This window comes from Dicentrarchus labrax, unplaced genomic scaffold (genome assembly GCF_905237075.1).
Source record: "Dicentrarchus labrax unplaced genomic scaffold, dlabrax2021, whole genome shotgun sequence".
Taxonomy (NCBI): domain Eukaryota; kingdom Metazoa; phylum Chordata; class Actinopteri; family Moronidae; genus Dicentrarchus; species Dicentrarchus labrax.
The window spans coordinates 10,604,944-10,622,893 of record NW_026136723.1 but is presented as its reverse complement, the minus strand read 5'-3'; the positions used below and the strand labels follow the sequence as shown (position 1 = coordinate 10,622,893).

Here is a 17,950-nt window from a genome sequence, read left to right as displayed (position 1 = left end):
ATCTCACTTTTTAAACCTATTCCTATGTCACATACACCACTTGACCTCAGGAATATATCAAGTGTGATTTTTTGTTAAAGATCTGATTGGTTGTCATCAAGAAAAAAAACTGGATAAAACCAACCATACGCTTTAAATAGACCACTATTTTACAAGACTTGTTTTGTTAATGAAAAAACATTAAATAAAATCAGGAAAATACAGAATAAACAAAGTTTTTTCTGTTTTTTTCCCCCCTTTTTTTACATTAACAAATCAAATCATTCCCATGGTACGCTGATTTTGAATTATGGAGCACAGCCTGCAAGTATGCTGCTACAAAACACTCACACTTAATAATAATAAGAATTTAATGTCACAGCATAACCATTCGTTTGCACAATGTAGTGTAAATATGCTGCAATGAGTAGTATTATGTGAGTATGAGTGTATTGTATCAATGGTGGATCAATAAAACAATATCATCATAATCAAAAGCAGACAGGATTGTAGACTGTACAATGGTTTTTCGACTAGCAGCAGAAAAACACAGTTTGTTTCTATAGCGTAAAATCCAATTTTGACCTTTAGTTTGCTAGATAGATGTTTAACGTAGATCTTAAAATTGGGTTTGGTATCCAGCGGGAGTCCCAAGTATTTATAACATTCAACAGTTTTAACACCCAGTCCTAGCAGTAGCAATAGCGGACTACCTCATTTGATCCTCTAGTGGCAAACTTTTCATTTGTGGCAATTGTAATTTGTAGACAAGTGGAATTGATATCAGAATCAGACATACTTTAATAATCCCGTGGGGAAATTACTTGTAGGGGGGGAGGAAAAGGGGGAGAAAGCAAGAGGAGAGGGGAGGAGAAAAAAGCAGCTCCCTAATCTAAGTAATTTCAGTAGAAGGCTAACTACTATTTGTAATAGCCAATAGTATAAGTGGCCTATTAGGTATTAGATGATGGTGGAGAAAGACAGTCAGTTCTCCGTATCCACCCAAACCACGGGAAATATCTTTCTTTTGTTAAATAGTTTGAGTAACTTGACACGGGATAAGGCTCAAACTTTTATTTCTGTTTGACTAAAACAGCAAAGAGGTGTGGAGCTCCTATTTCTGTTGATTACACACTCCACCTCCCCTGCTCTTCAACATCCAGTGTCACTAATGTATTATAAAAAACAATAAAAGCAACCTTTAAACCTTTAAAAAAAAAAAGTCCTACAGGCAACATTTTCCTCTCAGAAAATCTGCTCTCTGTTTTTTTAGCACTGTTAAATCTTTCCCTAAAATAAATAACCACGGTTTCATTTAGTCATATGACACGAATCACATGATATCCGGGCAAATAAAACCCTCCTCTCGTTTGTGATTGGAGCACGCGGTTCCACGCCTCGCTGTGATTGGTTGAGAGAGGGTGTGTTTACCATTAGTTATTTAATTAGTGTTTTAGGTTGCAGAGTCATGTGTTTTTATTCTAGTTTAGTGTGACTGCTTCATTTCCTGCGTCCCTGGCCTCACAGGAGTTCACAATGCGTTTGTACATTGCAGCGGTCCTTTTGTGGGCTGTTATAGGTAAGGGACAACTTTTAATTCGCCTCATCGTGTTTCAAGTTGGCTAGCCACATGCTACGACAGCAGCTAGCAGTAAGTGTTATTATATAGTCGTTTCATGATAGCTATCTTTCAGGTTGCTGAGGAAATACCTTCCGAAATAAGTGTTTATAACAGCTTTATAGTAGTGTTAAATGCATGGCTTTAAATACTAAGGAAAGTATGACTGCTTCTTTCTCCTGTACGTGCTAATGAATGCAGAGAATGTCACGCCAAACTTCAGGCAAAAATCTGTCGATTTAAAGTTGACTTGCTTGTCAGGATAGCCTTATACAGCCTAAAATATGGTTTATAACTGTGAGTGAAACTATAGAATCTACTCTTTAATTCGGTGTACACGTAATACACCTTGCAATACGGTATTGGCTAAATTACAACTATTTGTCATAAGCCCTGCAATGGTTCCCTAGCTTGGCAAAAAAAAAAAAAAAAAAAAACAATGTGAGGTATTATGAGCAGTGTGAAGGTCTGAAAGTTATGTGGAACCGTGTGAGCTGCTTAGTTGTTAAATTTCCTTATGACAGCATTGGCTAAATTACAACATTTTCTAGTAGATATTTGCCTTCACCTCATCTCTTTGTAAGTGATATGGACACAGTGTCATGCCCATGGGCAGCTATCAGTATTAATGGTTTTGGTCCTCATAAGAAATGGATACGGTCAGTAACCCTACTGAAAATTTTGTTTTTTGTAAAGCACCTTTCAGCATTCTTATGTTTGTTTCCAGCTACAGAGGGAAAAGCAGTCCCTTCCCTTCCAAATTTTGGGAACAACTATCATGTTAAAGGTAAGCAGTGCAACATCAGGTTCCACATTCGGGACTCTTTTTTTCCTCTGAATTTATGCTCATTACAGGAATGTTTCACATTTCTATTGCAGGAGTGATTTCTCTGCCCTATGCTGAAATCAAGGAACCGTTTGAGGCCTGGTTAGATCTAGCGGCAAAGTCCAGCCGAGTAGACTACTACCATGGTAAGAAACCACTTGACCTGTGGTTGATTCTTTTAAACCCAACTCTGTTTTTTCCCTGCTTGGTTGGATTGGTGATGTGAAACTGAAAACCTGTTGTGTCAGACCAGAGTGACCAGAGCAGAACATAAGCACTCAGTACAAAAACAAAGAAGTGAAAAACATTGAATAAGCACCTCTTGGGAACTTTTTTTTCTGTTGACTCATGTTACATACTCATGAGACTTTGGACCTTTTCTGTCTTGTTTAAGCTGATTTCAAGCCATCAATAAAGTGTAAAAATTTTATTTTCTTAGTTATAAATGATTTACCACTTATGAAGTGGAATCATGAATGGATAAGAAACTACATTTCTGGGAGCTATAAGCAAATATTTATTTGCGGACACCCACTTAACTTTATGTGGCTTTAAGCCAAGCCACCTTGTGACTGGAAAGTCAAAAGGTGACATGGTTACTTGATACAAAAAGCCATATCAGACCCAGTATCAGCAGACCACCAGCATCTTTACATTTGAGAAAGAAATCCATATAATATAACTTATATAAATAAACAGTATAATGCAAAACTATGGACTATGGTTCATTCTGAACATTAATTATTAGTTTGTTAATTATGTCTCATAATGTCTAACTTTCACATGTCTCATGACATGACAACAGGCCAGGTGTCGACCTACCAGCTGGGCACGGAGCAGCAGTGGGGCGTTGCCTATAAAATCACTCCTGAGACCACAGAGGTAGAGCAGAATGTGATGAAGTGTTTCCAGGTCAACGGAACGAAGGATGAAACAGTCACACCGCAGACGTCGCTGCCTGATGTGCAGGGTTTCCAGGTGTGTGTGCAGTATTTAAACACTTTTCTACTGTAAAATAATCAGAACCAGATCCCGGATTATGTAACAGTACAAAAAAAATTACTGAAAGAAAACCTTTTTCTGTTGCAACGTGTTCTGTGACCCATTAAAATGTAAGTGCAGACTGAACCTGAGTAGACAGATTCTAAGTGTAAGCATGTTTTGCTCTTTCGCACAAACCACACAATCTAGTGTAACACTACCTGACATGCAGACTGTTGAATTCCCATAAAGCGGCTGCAGGTCTTCCAGAGAGTCTGTTACTCTATAGTCTGTTGACTCTGGTTCACAGACTCACAGCCGTGCAGTGCATCAATGCAGAATCGTAGTGATGCTGAGGATCGGGAAAAACTGGGCGACATAAAAACAAAACAGTTATCAAACCAATAATCTAACCATAATTTGCTGCTGTTGAAAAATACTTAAAATGTTAATTCATTATAGTTCCTGAGGATGGAGTACTATGGCGGTTCCCTTTGTGAAGTTTGGCAGAATGTGACCACTGTGGGTTACAAGAAGAACACGTACACACTGTGGGTGACTCATTCAGAGAGAGGTGCAAATGGCAAAGAAGAGCCCGCCATACCCCTCCATTATGAGATGATGGGTTACAACACACTGCTGGGGTCACACTATGATAAATACTTGGTGGACTACAAAGAGTTCAGCACTCATGTGGACCCCAAAGTCTTCTCGCTGCCTGAAGGTTCGTGATCTACTGTAGCTGCATGCATCAGGACCGTTAAGAAAGATTTAATTGGGAAAATACAACTTTTATGTTTTGTCAATTTTCCCCCACAGGGATGAGCTGTGGTGGATTTCCTGGTCCGGGAGTGGAGCACCACATGTTGGCCAATCCAATGAAAGATCTCATCCACACCTCAGCTTCTGGCCACTCGGAGCGCATGTTCAACCATTTCAAGGAGAAGTTCCAGCGTCAGTACAGCGATGAAAGAGAACACGAGAAAAGACAACACGCTTTTGTTCATAATCTCCGGTGAGAGGAACATTTAAATACTTACATTAGTTGTGACACTGCAGCACTGTCAATATGAATGTTTTTGTGAAGGATATAGGCAGCGTCAACACAGCAGTCCAGCATGGACACATAAGAAGTTTAAACTGAAGAACATCTGATGACCGGAAGACTGTTTTCTCAATCACTGTAGGTATGTCCACTCCAAGAATAGAGCAGGACTGCCCTTCTCTCTGGCTCTGAACTCTCTGTCAGACCGCACCATGTCGGAGCTGGCCACCATGAGGGGAAGGAAACGAGGAAAGACACCAAACAGAGGGCTCCCCTTCCCCTCAAAGATTTACGAAGGGGTAAAAGTACCAGAGTCACTTGACTGGAGGCTTTACGGTAAGTTTATACAATCTAAAACAATGCATCGTCCTGGCAGGACATCCCAGATTTTACCTCAACTCTCCTCTTGCAGGTGCTGTGACTCCAGTGAAGGACCAAGCCATCTGCGGCTCCTGCTGGAGCTTTGCCACCACTGGAGCAGTAGAGGGCGCTCTCTTCTTAAAGGTGGAAAGGATAAAAAGCAGCTTGCAGCTTGCGCCACAGTCACTGGCCGCATTCCAGTGTTTTCAATTGATGGGGCTACTTCCATATGCTTTTTGAAGCCACAGATGTTAAGCATGCCAGTTCCTCTGTTCATGTTTCTGGTTGATTTACATATCAGTTTGGTGTTGATCTCTTATTGACATATTTCTAAATATTTAAGAAATGATAAGATGGAGCTTCATTGTAGGTGTAGGGGGGGATTACAGCACATTAAATAGAAACAAAGAATATAATGTTAAAAAGAAAACCAATAGAGAATTTAGAATTTAGAAAGTAAAAAGTGGCCAGTATAAAGTACATAGGAAAGTATAATTATTATAGACATTTGTGTTAAGATGGCCCTGTTTTAGCGGCATTAAAATCTCAATGTTGAGAAATGCATCATACAGTCAAACTGCATCTGATGCTTATTATTTAAGCTGTTCCGATAAGCTTGAGAAAGTCTTCCCCGTGAGTAAAAACAAACCCTCCCCTTCAGAGTAGGGGCGGGTCCACAAGACGGTTCATTGTGCCACTTTCACTCATGTTAGACAGGCAGACAATGTATGCGAAGAAATAAAGTGTCAGCTTTGGTCTGCCTCCATCCCGTGCAAGGCAAGGCTTTAAAGGAATTCCTTTTCCCGTGTTGCCAAGCAACTTCATCCAAACATTGGATGGTGTATTATGGGATTTGATAGAACCCCACTGAAGTGGCCAAATTCTTGATTCTGTACCTTGCTGTGGGCCTGTAGCTGTCTAATTGTTAAGCAGATAAAGAGGTAGTTGACACACTGCAGGGCAAAATGGAAAAACATTTGGGAGCAGGGTAGTGATTGTTGAAGAAAATATGCCCCCACTTGTACATTGTTAAAATTTTAACTAATCTTTTAGCCGTTAAAATGTCAAAAACGTTGACAATATCCCAGTAGGACTTGCTAAAACAATTTAGTTTCCAGAAAGTCCCTTGAGACTGAAATCTGTTTTCCGATGGAGACCTGGCCAAGAAAGCACACCAGTTCCAATTTAAATAGAAATAAAACACAATAATGAACAAAAAAAGTTTTGCTAAGATAAATAAAATATGACCACACACATAGAAGGTGTATGAAGTTGTTTGTGGATGAGTACAGCTCTTATTGTTTCAGCGTTTGATTGGGCCAGGAGGAAGTACTGTTGTGAAGCCCCAGCAGTTCGTCTGTGTGCCTTTGCCAGCACTCAGTGCAGCAGAAAGTGACCTCCGTGATGCGGCACACCCCCCGTCCCCATAGGCAGCTTCGAAAACAGAGTCATTCCCCAGGGGCCAATTTTAAATGTACTTCTTCGTGATCTCACAGCGTCTGCCTAGCAACCTGTAAATAACAGCTGTTGTAAAAATGTTCATTATAAACTATTCAATCTCAAACCATCTATTATGTTTTTTTGTGCTAGACCTTTTGTCTATTTTTTTGCCTTCTAAACCCTCATGACCTGTTTTCCTGTTTAAGTGTATTATTAAGCCATTTGTTTGTTTTATTTTGGTTTCTTTTCAGAGGTTTGTGCAGTGCCATAAGATACCAAAGCTGGTTAAACACTTTGTATTATATTTCAGAGAATGTGATTCATGCAGAGCAGGGCAGGTTACTAATCTGTGTGTGGAGTGTGATCATGTTTTGCTCTTGTCTTTCAGACGGGCTCCCTGCAGGTTCTGTCTCAGCAGATGCTGGTGGACTGTTCCTGGGGTTTCGGCAATAACGGCTGCGATGGAGGGGAGGAGTGGAGAGCGTACGAGTGGATCATGAAACATGGAGGCATCGCCACAACAGAAACCTACGGAGCCTATATGGGAATGGTGAGATAATTCCAAGACGTGATGCCTGTACACATAAACAACATGTATTTATAGTGCTTTCCTTTAAGGATGGCAGGCAACTGTGACAATGAAACACCCTCACACACGTGGTCCTCCATATTTAAGAGATAGTGAATGGTGCATTTTCAATTATTCTTTAAATACTATATATACTACTATAAATACTCAGACTGCAAGTTTTTCTCCTTGTCCTAGTTCTCCTACTTGGGGATAATTGCCAAAATAAATCATGGAAGGGAACACTTGATTGCATCTGACATCTGAATTGAGGCAGCAAAGCTCAGTTGGACATTTTGTAGACTACTAGAGTTACAAGTTCCTATGAAACACAATTCCATCTGTCTGCACATAATTGTATCTAAGATGTTTAAGGCACCTTAAGAAATGTTCCCACCAGTACAATGTGCCTAATATACAGAAATGAATGCCTTTGACAACTTTTAAACAAGCCTGAAATAACTGAAAACTGCATAAATAATCAGTTTTATTCAAAAGGTTTGCATCTGTGCTGGAGTCGGTTATAAATCTCTGTCCAGTACAGCACTTGTGTGCCCAGTCTCTGCTTTAACCTTGATAGCCATCAGTATCCAAGTCAGTTACCTTTCACACAAGGGGACACGTACTGTATGATGGTGACTTATATTTCCAGTCCTGTTGCGCTACAGGGTTCGGTATTACATTTCCTCTGTCCCTCTCTAAACAGAATGGATTTTGCCATCTGAACACATCCCAGCTTACTGCACATATCCAGAGCTACACCAACGTCACATCCGGAGATGCTGAGGCCCTTAAGCTGGCACTCTTTAAAAACGGACCAGCAGCTGTCAGTATTGATGCTTCACATCGATCATTTGTTTTCTACAGCCACGGTGTCTACTATGAACCAGCTTGTGGTAAGTTTACCTCTCATTGTTGCTAATGCTTTTACAGCAGCAATGGTCTGTCTCTTTCTGTGTCTATAACCCAGCATGCTTCTTGTGTTTTCCAGGTAACACCACTGATGATTTGGACCATGCTGTGCTTGCAGTGGGGTATGGCACCCTGAGTGGGGAGCCTTACTGGTTGATAAAGAACTCATGGTCCACCTACTGGGGCAATGACGGTTACATCCTCATGTCTATGAAGGATAACAACTGTGGCGTCACCACTGATGCTACATATGTTACACTGGCATAGATCTGCCAATTCCCTCTATATCTATATGTTAATGCCACTGGAGTGTGTGAGTGTCAGATGAATGACACCTAATGATGGATGTGTTGAGGTGTGATTATTATCACACTGAGTTGCTTGGTGATAATAAAGTGTTAAACATAGCTGTGGAATGGTATCAATGTGAATTGAGATGCTGCACAACTCACACACAAAAAAAGTCCACCTTTTTAAACATGGTTTTGACAGATTTATTGCTGGTGGCACATAGCAGCAGTGCCTTCAATTTAAGTTGTAAAAAGTACATTGTGTGACAAATTTTCACTTTATATTATTCTGTTCTACTTTATTTGTTGCACTCAAATGCACTGGGCTGGAATCAATGCAATAAAAAACTGGAAGGTTTTCCATTATTTGTCTTCTGTGTTATCCATGATCTAACACATTCACATGCTGTGGTCATCAGTAAGGCATGCTTTCTAAATTCAGGCAATGGGGATATCCCCTCCACATATACATTTTACACATTAAAAGCATACTGGTCTTTGCTATAGGAATAATAGATTTTAAAGAATCAAATTCCTTTTGCCTGAGTGACATAGCATATTACATAACCTGTCCTTCTAATACATGCCTTTTTATGTAGCACTTATCAATATACACAATAACAGCCAACACTTGTAAAATGTAAGAGATATTTCACAGATCCAAGTTATAGTGAGTCATTTTATATCTTGAGTATAATTCAATATAATAAAAAGAACAAACTTCTACAAACAACACGGGAATCAAACATATCTTCACATACTGATCACAGTTACAACTCATAGACAAAACTACAAATGAACTATATTAGTCCAACAAAAGTTTACATTAGACATGATAAAGTTGACTAGTACATGCAATCTCACTTGACTAGTTTTATTTTTCTTGGATTGAGAATGAGAACATAGAAAACGAGGCAGTTGCTTGTTCAATACAGCTTTAAGATACCATAACAAAGATACTCGACAAACAGTCCGCAGACATGTTTTATTATCCAAAAATATTATGTGCTTTTACTCAATCCATAAAATGTAATAAATCCTTCAGTCCTGAAAAATATCAAGTCCTAACAATAGCTGCTCAGCGGGGCTGTATGGACTGAAGTGTGAAGTCTAATTGGATTTTTCAAATCAGCACAGGTTTAACAATCTCTGAGCTGATGCCTGTAGATTTAAAAATTTATACAAATATGCAATCTGTGTCTGCAAAGTCTTTAGGGGATCTATTCTTTTATAGCTCTGCAGATTTGTCTTCCAGGCTCATTTATTCAGCGGCACCACATATGTAAAATATATCAAACCACGTCTCAAAACTGGAATGAAGGTGTAAACATCTGAGAAATGCACAAATTGCAAAGGACAACAATTTATTCCTGACATTACCTGCATCTGGTAGAACAGTAGGCTGTTGATTTTCCTTGGCAGCTTATATGAATGCCTGCTTTGTGCGTGTGTGCACCTGCAAGCTAGTTGGGTGGAAATGTGTTTGGCTTTCCTGCATAAAGCTCTGATCCTGACATGTAATTGCATAGAGGATGTTGTGTTGAGTACTGTATCAGGTAACAAGGTTGAGGCTATATAATATGTGAATAATGGAATGCGTGCATCCTTTTACACACACTTAGGCCTGGCTTGCTAGATGCCGTAGCTCCTGCTCCTCTGTGCTGCTGGCTGATTGGCTGATATCCTCAGGTATCTCAGGGTTCTCCTTGTTGGGAGGCGACCTGCAGGAGACAAAACACAAAGTACACACTGAAGTATTTGCAGAGGTTGAGTCTTCACATGGGAACAAACAGGGCATGGAGATTTTATATCCTGTTCAGGGTCATGGAGGCTGAATGCCAAGGACAGACCGACATCATGGTGAACAAAGAGCTCAAAAGAGACTGAGAATGTGCAAAAACTGTGATAAACTCCAACCTAAATGAAAACAATATCCACAAAGCAAAGTGATAACAGAGGTCACATTGTAGTACCTCATGTCCCAGTTCTCTGCATCCTCTACTGTGTCAGGAAGAGGTCTGTTGGCAGTTTCGGGCAGTGCTAGGGCCAGGACGGCACCCAGCAGCGGGGCGGTCCCGAAGATGACCAGAGGTGTAGTGGGGCTGTGGTTGTGAAGCATGTTTATTATTGGTGCTAACACACCGCCCACCCTCGCAAACATACAGGATACACCTATTCCTGTTTGCCTTTCAATGCACAAGAGAAAAAAATTGTTGCAGGTGTTACCCTCAGAGACTTTTAAAAATCATTTGTTTGCATAAGAAAAGTGAAAACTGTAAAGGCACTTCTTACCGAAGCACAGTGGGAAATATCTCTGCAGTGTAGACATAGATTACAGCAAAGGAAGCTGTTATACCAAACTTCCCTGCCATGGCAAGACCAGTCAGGACATTGGGATGATCTACAAACAGAGGGAGGGAAATTATCAATTTCATGAAATATATTTATGTATCAGTTAGTTAGTTAGTGTCTAAGGATAGCAGAAGGTTTACCTTCCTCTCAAAACACAACAAATACACAGCGTCCATCCTACCTGCAGGGACAGCGAGCATGAGCACACAAGCGATCCCTCCCACAGCGAGAAATCCACTTTGGGATAGCCGGCGACTCCAGGGCAGGACAAGCAGGACGAGAGAACGAGCCGGGATCTCAACCAACCCGAACACAAACTGGGTCAAGTAGAGGTTTGTCCCCAACCTGGACACGCCCAGTGACAGGCCGTAATACACCAGCACGTTCACAAACCTGGGGTTCAAAGGAGTAAATAGTAAAAAGAGAATAGTAAAAGAAACATGGAATTTGATTTGTTACTGAAAAAACCCTAAACAGCATAAGTGCATGCACACATACACACACAATTTACCAGATGTAGAACAAGATGATAGCCCTCTTCCTCATCTGAGGTGTTCGTACAAGATCCACTGCTGAAGGACTTTGCTTCCCTCCACCTAAAATCTTCTCAACCTGGACACATGTATACGAAACCCTTTAAAAAATAAGATTTCTACATTAACAATTAATTCTACTTACAAGAATCACATGTGTAGTCAAAGCCTGATATATTACTCATTCCTTTGTGCCATAGAGCTCCATTGTTGCCCAAAACTATTAAAAAAACATAGCTATTGCACTGAGTGACATGCTCCTTCAATGAACACACACATTAGTTTATTTTGAGACAATCCCACATTTATTGTCCTGCTGCCATAAATACTCAGCTAAAGCGTAAGTGTATTAAGCTACAGAATACTCCCCAACAAATTCACTATCTACTCCTGTTTCACTAAAACCTACAGCACCCACCTGTTTTAGGACATTAATTATAGATACAAGATGCAGAGAGATGAAGACTTCTTGAAAGCATTGTTTGTTTTGGTCTTTTATAGTTTGTTTTAAGATGTCATACTGCATGCAGCAGCCAAAAATACATTTGAAGCTTAGATAGCATCATAGTCTAAGGAGTAAAATGCCAAGAGACACACCTGTACAGCTGGAGGCAAGACCCGGCCATTAACAAGCGCTGCCTTACGGAGGAGTGCGATGGCCTCCTCCGTCCTATTGTTGGCCAACAACCATCTGGCAGACTGAGGAACCACCCTGACAGCAGAAAGAGAGAGCATACAGCAGAAAGGGAGAGAAGGGCGAGGAGAAAGGACAGGCAAGAAAGTGCCAGAAATTAGGGGAGAGAAGGAAAAGAGGATCACAAAGAGGGCATTCATGACCCTTGTCATAGAACTGTGTGCACAGTGGATCTAATGTTCACATGCCCATTGAATTTCCCACCATATATAGAAGATGAGCAGGAAGCCGGGGGCCGATATAGCCAGTTGCAGCTTTCTCCAGTCTCGTATCAGGTATGCTATGCCTGGCAGGAGCATGTAGCCAAGACCAAATGCGTAGTCTGTGGTGAGACCGGCGAGCATGCGCCTCTTGGTGCACGTCCACTCAGTGCCTTTTAAAAAACAGTGCAGGATTTGGAAAGAAAGGAGAGGAGGGATCGTGGGGTTAAACTAAGGTGGTGGTTTGGAGGTAGTGGAATGAGAGGCAAAGGTTTGTGTTCTGGGATTGGGCAAAAATATCACAAAAAGCATGAGACATTATTACATTTAAAGTATGGCATGTCTGAAAAAAAAGTGACAAATGGATGGATATCCGCTTTCCTTGACTGAACAATTGTGCCTGCTAGTATAATCTTTTTGTTATCCATTTTTTTCAGAATCTACAAGGAATTCAATCATCCTATCATATGTTTTCAATGACACTAGCATATGCTAGCACACATGCATGCAGCTTTGTGAGGCTAAACTAAGGCACAGCTATGCTTTGTCAGAAAGTAAAAATGCTAGCCATCCCTAGAGACACAAGCTAGGGCACTAGCATGTCTAAACACCATGTCCATCTCTAAATGTCAGCATTTTAGATAGTGAGAAAAACCTTGTTCAGCTCGGTGATGACACATTTTAACAGTCCAGTGTGTACATTTCAGGGGCATCTAGTGGTGAACTTGCAGATTGCAACTAACTGAACAACACTCGCATCTGTATATGACAACCTTGGAATGAGAATAGGCTGTTGTGTGTGGGAGAAACTACAGTGGCTACAGTCGCAAAAAACGTGATGTATGTAGGCCCAGCAAGTGTTTGGTTTGTCTATAGATAAAAACGTCTCATTCTAAGGTAACGAAAACACAATGATTCCTATATTCAGGAGATTAAACGTGATATAGATCCACCTAAATGTTACACACTGGACCTTTAATATTTTCAATGCCAAAGAAAAAAGCACAATAAGAAATTTATACACAGTAAAATTATCTAATAATTCAAGATCATTTCAGTTTATTAACGTTGTTGCAATCCTAAACTCTAAACCCATACCCAAAGCTCCCAGGAAACACAGCTCATATCTTAAAATTGAAAACTGACTACAGAAGAGCTGAAAGTAACTAGAAGGGCACCAAGTTAACATCTGACTATTAAATCTACAAGATATATCTGAAAATGCTCAGTAGAGAGACGGAGGTTGCCATGGACTCCATTAATCCAAACATCTCATCTAATCTTTTCTCAACAATAAATGTAAATATGATGTAATTTGTGCATTTTCTCAATTGGTAATGAATGCACTACTGCTACTATTACTACTGCAATGATCTCATGCCTCATCGTGCTTGTGTTTGAGTGCATATCTGCATTTTGTTAGTACCGAGTACAAAGGCATTGATGATGACTCCAGATATGGTGGTGCCGACTACAAAGCGAAGAATCACATAGACGGGGAAGTTGGGTGCAAAGGCCGCAGCGACTCCAAACACAGTCTGAAGAGCGATGGACAGCAGCAAGATGAAACGTCGGCCGTACCTTGCACAGAGAGAGAAGGCGTGGACATGAGTTTGCTCTTGAAGCCCATGCATAAATGAGGGAACCACTGTGACTGAGGGAAGGTGAGACCAGGCTATACAATGTGATGTATTAGTGTGTGAAAATGTGGGAGAAATGAGAAATGAGAGAAACAATAAATATTTCATAACACAAAAATGATTTTGAATTTTCAGAAAATGTTTGAAGCACAAACATCAACTATGAGTTCCAATCCAATTATAAAGAAACAGTATCTGTCAAAACCTAGTGTGTTACTTCAGCCCTTCAACTCAATCAGCATGCCCTACGTACATATGACTACCGTATTCTGTACCGTACTCCAACAGTGTCTTCCCCTTTGGCCATGAAAGCCTTTGATGCTTTGATCTAGTTGTGTATTGTATCTGTACAAAGTCAGAGGTTACTGGGCTCCAGGCTAAGAGGGAGCAGCAGAGCCTACCTGTCAGCCATGGCTCCAAACACTAGGGATCCCACCAACAAGCCAAACATGTAGACGGACGAACCAAGACTGTTCAGCCCAGCTTTGTCGCACACCAGGTCCCACTGGTTGAAGGATAAAACAAATAGAAAGGAGGGGGTGTTAGTGGAGCATAGTCATGGTTGCAAGAAACAAACCTTTTATTTCTCATTTGACAAACAGGAACGACTTGTGTGTCAGTGCTACTCAAAAATTAGTCCATGTTGATAATGTGTATGATGTGCTATGCTACCAAGGATGACTAACAGCTGAGCACTGCCCCCAGGCCACATGGACCCCCTGCTAACAGACATCATAAGGGCCTTAGGCTGGGTCCAGCTTTATTCCCTGAGGTGCCCTGTATCAAAATGTAGCTTTAAAGAAGTAATTTCTTGAGGTTTTTACTGGTTGCCTGGCAACATCATGGTGATGGCAAGACTTTAGGAAGTTACTGTTCCTGAATTATGGCATGTTACAGACCTATAAAGCTGCTGTAAGGTAGATTTTGTTACCTTTGGACAACCATGCAGCTACTTTTTGCCCCATGGCTCCCTACCAGTAATCTGGCTTTGTAAGGTACTTTTATCTGCCTTCACATCACCATACTGTGGGGACTCTGTGTAGTCTCTCTATTATGTAGAATGTGTAGTAGTAAAGATAACGGATTTACATCTACGGGATACATTCTCCCAGAATTGGATGCTTGTCAAGACTAATAGTAAACGAATGATACATTTTTTTTTTTTTTTACAGAGGAACAACTCCAAAATGAATTTGGAAAGTTGCACACTTTTAATCTGTGATTACACAGATCATATTTATCGCGCTCTTCAGGCTCCTGCTGTACCTCTGTGACTGTGGTACTCTGGAAAGTCTCCTTGCTGTACACCCATCCGTGGCCACATGGGACGCGCTCAGTCCGGTTGCCCTGCAGCAGGACGTCGGAAGAGAAGCAGGGGGAATCCGAGAGGCTGAAGTTCAGGCTGAGTGTACCGGGGAAGGAGGACTTATTCCCGGATACTGGGCTCGGGCTCTCCCGACAGTGAAACGGCGGCGTGGCTCCGCTGAAGACGCTCACCATCATGTGGAAGGCGAGGAGGATCTGGGGTAAACAAATCCATATGTACAAAATTTTCTGATATTTGCCGAAGCCTCCGATGGCAGAGAGGATCTGGTCGAAATTCATTTTGGGAAATATAGGTCAGTTTGGAGATTTGGCTCTCTTCCAGCGGTGCAGCCAGTGGGAAGGAGGCTGAAGGTTGAGAACACCCACCAGACAATAAATCAGTGGTGAGCTGTTGTTCAGGAGGTAAACAAGGAAAATCAAATATGTGTCAACATGGTCAGTCCAGCTTCAATCTACCAACATGAGCCATCTATAGCTGTCCTGAAAGGACCTGAAGAAAACATGAACTGATATCATCTTCTATCAGTTATCGCCTTCCTGCAGGAACCACACAGGTCGATGCTCCAGAATCAGATAGGTGCCCAAAAGGTCCAACATCATGTGGGAACCAGTCAAGTCAGCTTGATCCATTAAAAACTACATGCAGAACTGTCCTCGTTGAACCAATGGTTGACAGTATTAGAAAGTGAAAAAGTCATGCAGCCTAGAAAAGCTGTTTTCCACACGGTGCACAATCTGGAGAACCCCGCGCACGTTAATGGCAGCTGGGAGCGCATATGTTGTGATGTATCCTTTACTTGTAGGGCAGGGCCACAGCCTCATTACAAAATCCCACAAAAGACGCTCCAATGCAAGACTCACAACACCACTGACGCTCTGTGATCTTATAGGCGAATGCATTTATTATGTTTTTCTCCATGGTAATTATTTAAGCATCAATCGCACATGCTGCCATTCACCACAGTGACTTACAGTACTTCATTGTATATTAATGGCGAATACAACACAAACATCTCTGTATTTATTTGCAAAACAAAAACATGCCTGAAGTCCTCAGAGGCCCTCTGCTGCCATCTGCTGGGAGAACATTGAATTACAGACTCCCCTCCAACCTCAGTCTGCCACTGAGAGCCAGAGACACATCATGTCAGGGGCGGATGTAGAGAAATATTGTTGGGGTGGCCAGAGGGTGGCATGGAGACTTTAAGGGGTGGCAGAAATACGTGCATGATTTAATTGCAAACAATCAATATACATCAATACAATCAATAATACATATATCAATATTTTCTTGAAAACGCCCACTAATGATGATATTTTAATTTAAAAACATTATATTATTGTGACACATTAGTAAAGCATTGAATAGAAATATCGTAAAGATTGCCTTAGAAAATCAATACATTGTGTAATGATTTGACATTAACATTGACCTAATCTAAAAGGTGGCTATTAAACATCATTAAATACATTTCTGTTTTTTAACACATCATATTAAAGCTACTTCAGCTATTTATTTTTTACTTACTGCTGGGTAGCTTAACTTAAAAAAAAAATATGCATTCATAGTTGATTTATATTTCCAACACTTAATCTGCAATGTAAAAACTACTACTAACAAAAGCAATCAAATAGATGTAATGGAGTAGAATAATAAAGTAGCGTAAAATGGAAATATAGTAAATGACAAGTAGCTCTTAAGAGTTTTATTTTGTGTATTAAATATGTAATGTAATGTAATGTAAGGGTCAGTTGGGGTCAGTTGGGCAAGTTTGTATAAGAGATTTATAAAAATCCATAAAATAGGAACATACAGTAATATAAGAACTGTTTTGATCTAATTATCTATGATGGCTGAGTGCACAGGCCTACACCATCAATGTGCACTGATTGAAAACTTTGTACAGCTACAGTATGTAACCGTTATATTGGATGAATACCAGCCATGCAATAAAAACACTTAAACTTACTAAAAGGTCTGTCTTCTTAAGAGAGGCCAAATGCTAGTCACCTGATCTATAATGTATAGAGGTGTGTATTGGGTAGAATGGAGCTCTGGAGCACAGAGCTGATTTTGTTTTGAATCAGTAAGACCACTGATCACAGCAAACATCAAGCAGCAATAATGAAAGACCAAAGAATGACACAAGAAGAATGAAACTCACTTTGCAGAACAAATATCCTAGCTTTTTATTCCATGTGAGAGTTAGGCCTGTGTCTTTCCTCAGGCTTATACCTTCCTTTGTGAAACAAATAATGTAGCCAAGTACAACATTGTCAGGTCCAGAGCAGTGAGGGTGAGGAATGGCTGACTCAGTCATGTGAACAATGGCTCCTCTCTCCTCAGTGTAGCTGGTAAAGTGGGAGGCAATCACTGCAGGCTCATGGGAATTAGTTTAATTTTCTGTGTTCAATAAAAGAAAAAGCCTACTTCCATACAGTAGGGGGGTGGAATTATGTTTATGTATAATGACAATAACCCACCTTACTTTAGGAATAATGCCTGTATGTTCATATATAATGTAATAAGAAATTAAATTAAAAGGGAAATTGTTAAAGATTTAAATATCCAAATAGATGAATTTATTCACTTTCTATGTCTGTTCCTGTCCCCTGCCCGTTGTGGGTGCTCGTGACGTCAGTGATGCTCGGTCCTGGTTTGGGTTTCTGGATGACAGCAGGGAGAAAAACGGTCAGATCAGATAAAATTCTCCCGGATGTGGTTAGAAACAAAGCGTTGCTTTCAAATTAAAAGAACAAAACGTCTAAATTCTAAATCTGAATTATGTAAAAATAAAAAATAAAATGACCAATGAAATCTTGAGGTGTTTAACCTTATCAGTATGCATAATATACATTGAAATATCTTGTATCCTTTTCCAGTGTTTGTGACAATCCTACAATAAAGTATATTAACATCGGAAATTCAGGCCTTAATGGATATAAATACAAAACTGAGAGAACGAATAGCATATTTATTTTTTATTGTGTACTAATCTGTCAGGATAAAATCTCATCCTGGTTTTTGGGCTAAAATCTGTTTACTAATGGGGATTTTATTTTGAAGGGCTGTGACCAGAAGTCTGACTACTCTCGTCCTGGCTGTGTTCACAGTGGTGAGGGAGGCTCCAGAGAGAGTGAGAGACAGAAAAGAGAGACAGAGGGAGATGGCTGAAGGGAAGGAGG

At 40.5% G+C, this 17,950-nt stretch overlaps 2 protein-coding genes across 3 annotated transcripts; one reads left to right on the top strand and one right to left on the bottom strand.

The window, feature by feature from the left end:
- Positions 1–1,390: 1,390 nt before the first annotated feature.
- Positions 1,391–8,385, top strand: zgc:110239 (uncharacterized protein LOC550326 homolog). Its single transcript, XM_051389488.1, has 11 exons — positions 1,391–1,558; positions 2,325–2,384; positions 2,477–2,569; positions 3,229–3,401; positions 3,867–4,128; positions 4,224–4,419; positions 4,592–4,785; positions 4,862–4,953; positions 6,638–6,799; positions 7,524–7,713; positions 7,809–8,385. Exons 1-11 carry the CDS (start codon positions 1,516–1,518, stop codon positions 7,994–7,996), a joined length of 1,653 nt encoding a protein of 550 aa, XP_051245448.1. The 5' UTR covers positions 1,391–1,515; the 3' UTR covers positions 7,997–8,385.
- si:dkey-166k12.1 (solute carrier family 22 member 13) lies at positions 8,210–16,706 on the bottom strand. 2 transcript variants are annotated; one of them, XM_051389490.1, is made up of 10 exons: positions 14,705–16,706; positions 13,840–13,943; positions 13,225–13,379; positions 11,803–11,971; positions 11,502–11,616; positions 10,883–10,983; positions 10,553–10,764; positions 10,312–10,420; positions 9,993–10,121; positions 8,210–9,740 (listed from the first exon to the last, which is right to left on the bottom strand). In XM_051389490.1, the coding sequence occupies exons 1-10, from the start codon at positions 15,041–15,043 to the stop codon at positions 9,638–9,640; spliced, it is 1,536 nt and encodes a 511-aa protein (XP_051245450.1). In that variant the 5' UTR covers positions 15,044–16,706; the 3' UTR covers positions 8,210–9,637. The 2 variants fall into 2 exon arrangements, with proteins under 2 accessions (XP_051245450.1, XP_051245449.1); XM_051389489.1 differs by having other exon boundaries at positions 9,993–10,205; positions 14,705–16,705.
- Positions 16,707–17,950: the final 1,244 nt, after the last annotated feature.

What these genes read in the sequence shown, in the direction of transcription:
- si:dkey-166k12.1 (XM_051389489.1), bottom strand. Translation starts at nt 15,043, where the DNA reads ATGAATTTCGACCAGATCCTCTCTGCCATCGGAGGCTTCGGCAAATAT. An exon ending in ATATTTCCCACTGTGCTTCG is followed by an intron (nt 10,206 to 10,311) that starts GTAAGAAGTGCC and finishes GTGCATTGAAAG; the next exon opens with GCAAACAGGAATAGGTGTAT. An exon ending in GCAGAGAACTGGGACATGAG is followed by an intron (nt 9,741 to 9,992) that starts GTACTACAATGT and finishes TGTCTCCTGCAG; the next exon opens with GTCGCCTCCCAACAAGGAGA.
- zgc:110239 (XM_051389488.1), top strand. Translation starts at nt 1,516, where the DNA reads ATGCGTTTGTACATTGCAGCGGTCCTTTTGTGGGCTGTTATAG. An exon ending in CTGATGTGCAGGGTTTCCAG is followed by an intron (nt 3,402 to 3,866) that starts GTGTGTGTGCAG and finishes AATTCATTATAG; the next exon opens with TTCCTGAGGATGGAGTACTA. An exon ending in AGTCTTCTCGCTGCCTGAAG is followed by an intron (nt 4,129 to 4,223) that starts GTTCGTGATCTA and finishes TTTCCCCCACAG; the next exon opens with GGATGAGCTGTGGTGGATTT.